The sequence below is a fragment of the Carassius auratus genome, unplaced genomic scaffold (genome assembly GCF_003368295.1).
Source record: "Carassius auratus strain Wakin unplaced genomic scaffold, ASM336829v1 scaf_tig00015878, whole genome shotgun sequence".
NCBI classification, from domain to species: domain Eukaryota; kingdom Metazoa; phylum Chordata; class Actinopteri; order Cypriniformes; family Cyprinidae; genus Carassius; species Carassius auratus.
Window position 1 is genome coordinate 1 of NW_020524630.1, and position 12500 is coordinate 12500.

A 12500-nucleotide genomic window follows, 5' to 3' on the forward strand; every position below is an offset into this window, starting at 1 on the left:
TAAAAATCCAAACCTTTGAACCCTAGCGTATTCATGTTTTTGTCTTAAAGCAGTAGTCATGTCAGCGTTTCTCGAGAAAAAAGTATCCTGTTAAACACACAGATGAGGTTCAGTCTGAAGTGTATTTCTGAATCACACTCCCTGCGGTTCTGAGGGAAACCACCTCTGCATTTCTGGGTTTCCTTCACACACACACAAGCTTCTGACCGACTCTGCTCACACACTTCCATCGACAGAAACATTGTGCAGGTTTTCTCCTACACGTACACCAACCCTGACGTCTGTCACACACTTCACAGTCAGGATGAGCACCTGATGTCATTCTCACACACACTACATATTTCCGGTCCATACCTGAGTGAAGAGGAAGAGGTAAACATCCTGAAGGGCAGACACCACAACTACTTCCTGTCTGGTCTAGACTCAGCCAAAAGCTTCATTGGACCTGCTGCAACTCTGTATAGTTTGAATGCTCTTTAACATTTTAAATAAATATTAAAAATATTATAATTATATTATTATTAATCGTATTTAAAATGTATATGCACTTTTAAATATCTATTGAAACATTTACTTAAACATTTCATACTCATATATATATATACGATTTTTTTTTTTTTACTTTTTTCTAATATATATGTTTTGCCACCAATATCAAAATATACTGTCTACAGATGTTTATGAGCTCTTGAACGGCTGAATGCAGGGAGCAGACAGCAAGTTCTCTGAGTTGTGCCGTGTCAGCATGTTTCACAGCTGAACATTGCATGTTTATGTTATGCATGTCTGGCAGATGTATATATAAACCCACACAAAATGTCTTTCTGTCTCCAGCTCATGATATTGCGTTCAGACTAAGACTTTTTCCCTGGTGTTTTGGGCTGACAGTAGCTGAGGAATTTCTCCACTCTGTGTGGAAGAGACTGTGCCAATGCAGACACACACACACACACACGCACACACACACACACACACACACACACACACACACGCACACGCACACGCACACGCACACATACACACACACACACACACACATGCATAAAAAACTTGCAAATTATAAATACTGAAATATATAACAAATTATAACACATTTAATTAAATTAAAGGAGCATTAATCAATCTAATAATTTTTAGGCATTTCCTTTTCCCAGCTGTAAGGATTGAAAAAAAAAAACTTTCAAATAATTTTAAAATGCAATAAAAAAAAACTTTAATAAATGTTAAATTGTGTAAATAAAAAATACTGATAATCTAAATATTAAGACTTCTCCAACGTTGATGGCACGCCACTTTGATTTTGTGGATGAAACAAAAAATAAATCATACTGTATGATGCATGCACAGTTGATAAGATGTGACGGCGGTTGCTAGTGTGCAAGTGTATGACATTACAGTAAAAAAGTAATCTAATGTATTCTTAGTTTTTTTTATATGTATAACTTGTAGGCTGCAGTGTGGGAATGTCTTGATTAGGCTGTGTGTGTGTTTGTGGATCCTCTGAACGCAGCTGTTCAAACACTCTCTCTGCACCATCATGACATGTTTGAGAGGAACTAACTGCTCCCAAAACAACATCCTTTCCTCCATCAAGGGAACATGCGTGCTCCATACGCTCTTATGCACTTCCAATTAGCACCACAATCTTCCTGAGTTTAACAAATATATATCACTAATGAATTCACTGGATGATTTGTTACCCTATATTTCTGTGGTAGAAATAAGAGTGGTCCCAAATTCAGCTTACGGATTAATCTACAGGTAATAATACATAGTACATTTATAAAATCTTTCAAAATATTTGAATAAAAGCCAACAAAGTGTTGCATGCCATGTTCCCATCATATTTTACACTAAAATCAAAAGATATGATAACAAAATTATATTTTTGCTTTTGAAATATTATATATATCAGTACATTTTAATATTATATATTTTGAAATATTTTTAAAATTTAAACAAAGAAAAAATACCTTTATTAATTATAAATTTTATTCTATTTATCACCATTTTTTACAGTGTATATTTGGCATTTAAAAAATGAATCCTATATTATGCATTCATAGAATATATAATATATTTCTATTACTTTTATGAAAATTATTAATCTGGTAAAATGAGAAAACGAGACAGAGAAAATATTTAAATATTGTAAATATTCATAATGTAAAAAAAAAAAACTAAGATTATTGACTGTTTCACAAGAAAATATATAAGTCTTTCTACTTAAAAAAACAACAACATTTAATTAAATGTGATATTTACCATTTCTTAGTAATTGTTTGTGAAATTTACCAGCAATTTATGAGTGAAAAATATTTCTACACCAAATTTTGTAACCTGTTGCATTTTCAGTAATTGCCAATAAAAATAGCTTGCTTTAATTATGCGTCTTCAACAGCTCTCTGTTCAACAACAAACGCTCGTCTATTGACCGAGCGAGACAGTAAATAACAAGTTGAGCATGTTCCCATTTTATGTCCTATAAACAGCACAGAAACACAGAGAATGAGTCCATGGGCCGTTCCTGACCGTGACTGTGAGTCAATATTAGAGTGGAGCAGAACGAGTGAAAGCAGCAGAGGAAATGGGCTTTTTCCAGACACATTCAACAACACAGAGAATCTGTTCTGGCAGAACATTGCTCCACGTGAACACTTCATCTGTGTTCATTCTCATTACACTTAACCTCATTGGCTCAAGGGTGTCTCTCCTTCCAGGGCCTTTCGGTCTGTAACATCCTCTGATGGATTCAATGAAAGTAATACATACATGTTCACATGAACAGATTATACAGTGATGACTGCAAAGAAAGGTGTGGAATAAAGATTGTAACATGTCCATGTTTTACTTCCTATATTCTGTTTGCAATGACTAAGTAATAAGTTGATCTAAATGTGTGAGAGGGTCGGTGGTGGACAGAAGAGAGATTGGTTCATTCATTCAGTGCTGGTGAACACATGGCTGGAGCGTTTAGTAACATCTGAGTCTTCACAGCTCTGTGTCAGTAAACAGACGAGACCCTCCTGCAAACCGTCTGCAGACTGATGGAATCACACCGGCTTCAACAGCACACTAGAGAGACTATATATAGTATACACACACACACACACACACATATGAAAGTTTTAAAGAACATTTCTTTTGCTGATTTGCTTAAAATATGCTGATAATGTACTCATCCTGAGGCCATGCACGATTAGGATGAGTTTGTTTCTTCATCAGGTTTGTAGAAATGTAGCATTTCATCAGTGTCTCATCAATGGATGCTCTGCAGTGAATGGGTGCCGTCAGAATGAGAGCTGATAAAAACATCACAATAATCCACAAGTAATCCAGTCCATCAGTTAACATCTGGAGAAGACAAAAGCTGAAACAAATCCAGCATTAAGACGTTTTTAACTTCAAACTGTTGTTTCTAGCTAAAATATGAGTCTAACAATAGAAAAATAACGCTTCCTCCATCTCCTGTTGTCTCTCACATCTAAATCTAGTCACATATTTGACTTGTGAACGGTGATTGATCTGTGCAGATCTCTCTCCTGATTCAGACCAGACGTTCACTGGAGGAAGTGTTATTATGAATTATGGACTTGTATTTTAGCCAGAAGCAAAAGTTTAAAGTTAAAATGTTATAATGTGTTCACAAGATGTTAACTGATGGACTGGAGTGCTGTGGATTACTGTGATGTTTTTATCAGCTGTTTGGACTCTCATTCTGACGGCACCCATTCACTGCAGAGCATCCATTGATGAGACACTGATGAAATGCTACATTTCTACAAACCTGATGAAGAAACAAACTCATCTTGCATGAGGGTGAATACATTTAAAGATTTTTTTTAGAGAGCTATTGCTTTAAATCAGGGTTATTTATTTTTTCTAATGAAATCAATACTTAACAGTTTTTAGTACTGAAAGAAATTTATTTTGCAATAATTAATGTCTCTCTCACTCTATTTTGCACAATAATAATTTAACTCCAAAAGGGTTATTATTGTTAAGTAATTTTTTTTATTTAAATAAAGCTGAAATAAAATATAACAATTAGATGAAAAACTTATTTCAGTTAGTTAGGCACAAAAACTAAATAAAATAATTAAAAACTAAATTAAAATGTAAAGAAATACAAAACAAAAACTATATAAAAAATATAAAATGACAAAATTACTTGAAATAAAATAAACAGCTGAAGTAAAAAAAATATTGTTTAGTTAAATAAATAAAAAAAATAACTAAAATTTAAATTAAAACAAAGTTTTAAGAATATTAACAATAATAAAAAAATAATAAAACTAGAATAGCATATAAATAATACTAAAATAACACTGCATCCCAATGCATTCTGGGATTTCCTTCATGCACAGACTGTTTGTCTTCAGAGGAAGTTAAATATTAGGTGAAGTGCATGTAAATACTCAGAAAAGAGACATTTCATCCTATTTACGTCTACAGCTCAACAATATGAAGTTTCCATCTGGGAGTCTGTAAAACGAAAAAGCAGAAATGACAAAGTCTTGCTCATTAGGAGAAATTAAATATAAACTACATTTGTTCCAAAGTCATAATAAGAGTGAAAAATCTCCCAGCACACATCTCGATTTTAAAGACTTTCACAAAAAAAGAAATGTCTCGACCCGTTTCAACTTTTCCTCTCCGGTACAGTAAATACTGAAGGAGGCAGTAAACCGTCTCGGACTCTGATGTCTTTGGCTGGATTTAATCTCAGCTCTCATTCCTTGGTTCTTGGGAAGGTTTGTCCCATTTAAACATCTCAACTGAGAGCTCATTTGAACCTTTTTGTATTGAATGAACCGGTGATTTAATGAAGAAAGAGTTCAGAAAAGAACCGCACTTCATTTCTCTATTACATTCTCTGCATTTCTGTTTATTGCAACTCAAACCACAAACGACCTCGTTCATCCAAGTCCAGCGTTCATGCAAAGGGTTTTATAATCATGGCAAAGACAAAAGAAGCTCGCAGCAAACTTCTCAAGATGTTTAAGACTGAAATATCAACTGAAACCTGCATAGAAAACCAAACCCTTTATTACTGTATATTTTACAAAATGCTTATATTTTTCATAACCAATGCAATAAATACAAACTCTAACATACTAATCTATTAATTAATAGTTTTTACATTTAACTTAAAAGCAAAATTACATTTTATTATAATGCAAACATCACAAAAACACTTAAAATTGCTCGCTCTAATCAAACTCATCTAAAATAGATACAGTACGTTTGTTATTAATATTACTCCAACAGCTATATGGAGTGTTTCAAGTTACTAAAAAAAGCTTTCAATTAAATAACTATAATTAAATCTATTATATAGGCCTTTAAAATTCAACTCCAGGCTGAGGGCTTTACATCCTGTGGAAACAGAGAGAAAGAAACACATGTAGTGGATTATTGCTCTGATTACATATTCGTGAAATATTAAAGTGCACACAAAATCTTGACTGTCACACAGTTTCTGAAAGCTGACACTCGGACAACAGAAGCACACACCAAATCTGCAAAACCATGCGCTAATTCTGGGCTTTTGACTCAATTCTCTATGTAACACACAAAAATCAAACAGGAGTTGATTTCTGATGTTTGCTTTTGAGTCGTGTTTGTGATATTTTGAATGCATTGCATCATTTTGCAAGAGATGTGAGGCATTTTGCATTTTGTGTGTGCATTTCTTGGATTATGTGTAAAGTAAAAAAAAAAAAAAATGCAATGTTATGTAAAAGTATGAAAGCAGTTGAATAAAAAAAATACAATAAAAATGCATTTCCTCACCCAGTTAAGACGCAGTTTCTGGTTTGGATGTAAACGCCGGTGTAAAAGACCTCACATCGCACAACGTTGTTGGAGAAGTCAGATTCGGCCACCAGGAAGTCTGGATTGACTGTGACCTGGACAGGAAGTGACATGCACATCAACAGCAGGATCCCGCTTGGAAAGTGTCTCTACATCAGCTGTATTTCTCATACCTTGAGAATGTAGTTTCCTGGAGGGACGTCTGTGATGTCGATCCACTGGCAGTCGATGTTGGCGGCGTATGTGTCGTGGCAGCCTGGACTCAAACCCTGAAAACACAGCGGTAATAACTAGTTAATAAATAGGGTAATAACTGAATCAGAAATGTATTACTATAATAATTCTATTAATCAAAACACTAAATATAACAAGCGCAAATTAATCTCAAACAGGGTAATAGTTGTCTAAACTGAAATTGCTGAATTAAAATAAAATATTAAATTTGGGTGCAAAAAATATTGTCAAAATCACCTTGTTGTTGTTCAGATGAAGTTCTTAGCAATGCATATTACTCATCAAAAATTAAGTTTTGATATATTTACAGTAGGAAATTTACAAAATATCTTTATGATGTTTACTTAATATCCTTATGATTTTAAGCATAAAAGAGAGATGGATCATTTTGACCCATACAATGTATTGTTGGCTATTTCTACAAATATACTTGTGCTACTGATGACTGCTTTTGTGCTTAAATAAATCAAATAAATTACAAAATAAGATATAAATATAATAAATATGAGAGGAAAAAAACTTGAAATAAAAACTAAAACTGAAATAAAAATTAATTAAACTTTAATAATAACATAAAAAACTAATAAAAATGGTAAATTACCAAAAATAAAAGCTAATGCAAAATATAAATAAAAGCTGTAATAGTATATATATACTACTGAAATTAGATTCTTTTTTAATTTGTATACATTTTTAACATTTTTATATTTTCTGCATTAAGTTTAATTAAATTATTTTTGTCATTTTTATTTATTATTTATAGATTTGTTAATTTACATTTATGCATTTAGTAGACACTTTTATCCAAAGCGACTTACAGTGCATTCAGGCAATACATTTTTTTTTTTTATCAGTATTTTTATTTCTTATTTTAGCTTAAGCACATCAAGTCAAACTGGCAAAGCTAAAATAAAATATGTTTCAGATTTATTCTGAATTTTATTTCATTTCAGTTAAAGTTTACTTCAAGCAACGACAATGGTGCTGTTCGTTTTAGTGAAGTAATAATCCTGCTGTTCACTGTGGGATACTGATGTGTGTGTGTGTGTGTGTGTGTGTGTGTGTGTGTGTGTGTGTGTGTGTGTGTGTGTGTGTACCTGTGTGTGTGTGGTGCAGGCGTATCGGCGGTGAAATCCAGGATCACAGCCCGTATCTTCCAGACAGAAACTGGCCTTGTGACCCTCAGCGACCTTCAGTCCGGTGTTGATGTCCAGCAGATCATAGTGACTGAACGCATCCATGCTGTGATAGTGCCTGCAGATATCACACAGATGTGGTATGATTAACACTAACGCTATAATGATTCAAACACACATCTCTGCACATGCATATCACTCATAAAACATTTATAAAACATTCTAAATTCTGATTGCATTGAGGTTCATTCGGATTTTAATACTAATAAATGTTACTATTTTATTGAACAATAGTGTATTTTATAATACTGCTGTTACTGTCATTTTATAAAAAGCAAGAAGCATGCATTGCAATGATTGCATCACAGTAAGTTTTTATTATTTATTATATATAATAACATAATATATAATCTGATTTTATTTGGATTGATAATTAATTCGACTCACTGATGACAGCTGTGCCACTCCCACTGATGTCTGGGTTTGACGGGCAGAAAGTCAGTCGTTCCCATGTTTCTGACCTTCTGTGGGAAGCGCAGCAGAACCCTGTAGTCGATGTCTCTGACTGAGGGTCTGTATGCAGATCTGAAAGATGAAAGACGGTGGAGGATGAGTTCATGGACCTCTGGGTGACGAGAGGTCATGATACTGATGACTGCACCACAAAAACAAGTCAAACCGACCATCTAAAAGCTTGTAGCATTATTCAAAGCATGCAACATTTCATTTTTTGGGTACAGTACACTTGCTTCAATATGGTAAGACATTGCAAACTCAAGAACAAGCCCTCAGACACGTTCAAATCTTTGAATATGATTGCATTATATAAAGAAATCCCAATGCTATATTTTTTGAAGGTGTTTGAAGTCAGCTGGTGTTTTGGTGGTTTTTACTGGATGTATGAAGTCAAGCTCACACAAGGGTCGTAGTAATATCACATTGCATTTAAAGGTGCACAATTAATGCTTTAAAATAGCTTTTCAGTGCATTATATGTTAGATTTTTAGTATCAAATGTTTTGCTTATAAAGTGTTAGTACATCATTCTTGTACAATTAATGACACTTTCTTTAATAATTTGTTTAATGCAATGCCATTCAGACATTTTTAACCCTCACTATGTGTGGCTTGATGCAGAGAGGATTTTCTTTTTCCTGAAATGCTGTTGAATGCTTTTGCATTGGATTGAAACTTATTGGCTTTGCTCACAACTTTCCTTCCAAAATTTTTATTTTTTGTACTTTTTGGGGATTTTATTTCCAATGTTTTACACTTGTGGTGTTCCTTATAAAAAATGATTGACCTGTGAAAAAAGGATTACAGTTATGTCTCATTATATGATGTATTATTACTTTTTTATTTTTTGCAACTGATTGGTTATATGCACCTTAGTTTTTTAATGCATTGCCAAAAGGATCCACAAATAATGATATATTCAACCCAAAAACTCAAATAAAATGCTTGTAACTCTTTTCATTACTGAACAAAGTGATGTCACATTAGTTTTGTTAAAGCAATACAGGAAAAAAATCCATGTTCTTCGGGGTCTGCTTCATAAACAGAAATTTTGAGATTTTTTGAAAGAAAGAAAGAAAGAAAGAAAGAAAGAAAGAAAGAAAGAAAGAAAGAAAGAAAATAAATAAAGAACGAAATAATTTTTTATTTTTTTTTAAATAAAGGTTGAACAAATAAAGGTTTTGAAAAAAATGGTATTAGTGCAAAAGACAGACACAAAAGAAATACTGCTAAATATTTATGGAATATTGTCTCAAGTTTGCAGGATTCTGAAAAAAATTAAAAAATAAACAACATAGATTTGGGGGAAAAACAGTAGTTTATGCGATTTATGACCGTGAAAACCAAATGAAGCAAAGTATTTTCAGCACAGCACGAGGGCTAATATGACCTAAGAGTCTTAATATTTGTTATAGTCGCTGACTGTAAATGCACACACATATATGGATCATAATTCCTAACGCACCGCGCAAGACAGTTCTCCTCCGCCGCGCACCGGAGCGCGTACATCTGGACGCGCTGGATGTAGGAGCCCGCCTGGATTGAATACGGATCTGGCACAAGATCCGGCAGACCTGCAGACGAGCACAACATATACATACACTAAAACACGTCTGTTTGAAACCAATCCCACACTTTCCACCATATGTTGGGACTAAACTCGACTTGGCGCGCAGCTCACCGTTCTGGAAGTATCTCGTGCCGTGACCGTTGCCAGGCGGCGCGCGACGCGGGATTACCGCTCTACCCCCGGGCGGATAGATGTTATAGAAAACCGTGTTCCTGTTTCGCGGATCATCTCCTGCCATGCTTTCAGACGTGGTTCCCTGCTCTGCATTTGGAGTTTGTGCTCTGGAGAGCACCGCTTCATTATAGTTTCCATTAGTTAAAGTGTTTGAGGTCTCAGTTGGCGCTTCCAGGTGTTGGAGATTGGCAACCGCTGGCGCCCTCCGTGCGGTATTTTCCCCTTGAGTCGGGGCTCTTCCGCCGCTGGAGTATTCAGACGGAGTGGTGGAGTTGGATCTGGTTCCTGGAGCTGCTCTGAGCCGTTGAAGCACCTGCATTTGTCTGGCTCCAGGTGCGCGGCTGCTGGCCGCGATGTACTGCACGTGATCAGGACCCAAAAGCGCGGTGTTGCCGCTACTTGTAGCCGCAGAATCGGAGGCTTCTAGTCGAATTTGCATGGTCCTGTCTCGGACTGCATCTCTACTGCTGCTCAGAAACACTCTGGAGTGTCTTCTGGACGCCACCGGTGCGTGATACTCCGAGCCGGTGCTCATTAAACTGAACACCTGGCCGTTATTGACCCACTGGATCCGGTTCCTCCAGGGCGCGGAGTTTTGCGCGCTGATAAAGTTATTCAGTCCTTGAAGTAAATAGAAAACCAAAATCAAGTTTGGCATCTTGAGATGCATTTTAGAGCTGGACGGTCACTGGTGTGTGCTCCCAGCACAGATATTCCTCTGACAGTGGATGTGGGAGTCTGAGGTGCGTAAAAGGCATAGCGTCCTCTAGAGACTGGAAACAGTCCAAAGTGCCGCAGAGGGACTTTTATCAAACTGTGGGAGTTCATGCGCGCGTGCACAGTCAGAGAGACTCGCGCTTAACTCTTTCCTCGCCGGACAAACTGCTGTCTCGTTAGTTTTGTTAAAGCAATGCAAATAGACCTCTATGATCATTGGAGAAAGCTTGACTGTGTTTAATAAATTATCAACGTTTAGCTTCTTGAACATTATAAAACGATTGCAGGAAATGATACTTATATAATAAGTTACATATTAAATTTCAGAATTCTTAAATAATAATAAAAATAAATAAATAAAAGCCAAAGAGAGACACAAAACAAACACTATAAGACTCTGGATTTTGTGAAAATGAACATAATTTACAAAATTATAATCATAATATAAAGGATATAGGCTTATATGGCTTTCAGGAGTCTGAAAATAAAAATAGGTTTTAGGGGAAAACTTTTTTCTTAAAACAAAAGGGGAACAAATCAAATACTATTAAACATTCTGTAATTTATAGGAATTCAAGTTTATTAGAATTCATAAATAAAGCAAGTTAAAAAGCAAAAAATAAACAGTTAAAATGGTTAGCCACCACATAGGCTAAATTGGCTTCATTATTTAGCATTTTTATTTGTGGAAAGACTCTATTCGTCTTTAGTAAACGCTGGCATTCTGGTGAGATGTTTGTGAGCTTCTCTTCTGACGGCCCCTACACAACAAACAAAGCATGCTCCTGTTAAACACACTGAGACACTTCACTCTGCAGACCTGTTCTGTCACAACAATCCCCAATTACACAGTCAGTGCTTCTCTAGACTAAATATTAATCATTTGATGCAATTTAAATGGCAAGCAGTGTTTGGTTGATTCAAAATGAACTCACTCAGTTGAGTTCAGCATCTTTAGATAAAGACACATAATGGGAAATCAGCGAAATGAAGGAAATGTCTGTAAGACTGATAGAGACACTGAATAGAAATGTGGCGTGTTACACATGTAGCCATGGTTCCTAGAGAGGGAACGAGACGCTAGGGAGCACATTGGGGAATGCATTCTGCATGGCCGGTATCTGAAGCATGTGTGAAACAACAGCAATCTATTGGTCCTCCTGACCCATGACGTCATAGACGGGGTGCCCAGAAGTATAAAAGGGCACCTGCTGAATACGTCATCCACTTAGCTGTCTGAAGGAGATGTAAACAGGCAGGCTGGAGGTATAGCGAGGGGGCACTGCATCTCATTCCCTTTCTGGGACCGTAGTTACATGCGTAACCCAAGACATTCCCCTTCTAGGGAACTCCATGCAACGCCCCCTAGGGGACACGTTTGGGAACAATCCAACCATCCTGTGCCAAGGCAGATGCCTGTCCACCTATGTCTTATATAGCTATGTCTTAAAGGTCTTATTAAGGCTTGCAGACAAGAATAACCGTATACAGGTAAACTAGCCAGACAAATCCTTCATGCAAAGCTGCCCAGACACATGCTTCAGACACCAGTCATGCAGGCTGCATTCCCAAACATGCACCCTAGGGGGCGCAGCGTGGCGTTCCCTAGAAGGGTAACTGTGAAGCTCTGTATGTTGTGCTGAACTTTGATGTCCACTAGATGACAGTGCACTAACAGAAACACATACTGACTGATTTAAAGCCATTGTAATCAAAACACAGTTGCTTTCTCTAGCATTGCAATTAATCTGCAATAACAACACTAACAACACAACAATTATAAAAAACTGAAAGCTTGAAATGAAAGAGTATTTCTCGATGTCAAAACAATGGCTTGATATTTTGTAAGGATTTTCCATAATGTTCTTATTGTTTAAATTTAGCTGAAAAGTACATAATAAGGTTAAGATTAACTGCACATACCCAACTGAGTTATTATTGTGAACTAAAACTAAAATCATTAAAAAAAAAACATTATCATCACTTGAAATACAATAAACTAAAATGAAATATTATATTTTTATTTTTATTAAATTACTGAATTACTAACTATAAACGAAATCATTTCTTTAAAAAAAATTAAGATTAAATATAAGCATAAACAGTAATAAAAACTATTAAAAACTGGAAAATATAATGTACATAAATATTTTTTTCAAAATATTAACAAAAACTGTCTATATAAATTATAAAACAAAAAAAGTGCCAGCTTTCGACATGTAATGTGACAAATTGTAATGTAACAAACTACAGACACTCCATATTATTTTCACACATTTAATGCCATTTGTTAACTACACTTAATATATTATAATTTCAGTGAAGTATTTGCACTGG

The 12500-nt window shown here is 35.4% G+C and overlaps 1 protein-coding gene across 1 annotated transcript; it reads right to left on the reverse strand.

Annotated features, from left to right (window-relative positions):
- Positions 1-5031: 5031 nt before the first annotated feature.
- Positions 5032-10240, reverse strand: LOC113074970 (protein-lysine 6-oxidase-like). The gene is made up of 7 exons (XM_026247676.1): positions 9384-10240; positions 9168-9276; positions 7635-7772; positions 7149-7305; positions 5991-6086; positions 5797-5912; positions 5032-5379 (listed from the first exon to the last, which is right to left on the reverse strand). The coding sequence occupies exons 1-7, from the start codon at positions 10114-10116 to the stop codon at positions 5373-5375; spliced, it is 1356 nt and encodes a 451-aa protein (XP_026103461.1). The 5' UTR covers positions 10117-10240; the 3' UTR covers positions 5032-5372.
- Between the last annotated feature and the right edge of the window lie 2260 nt (positions 10241-12500).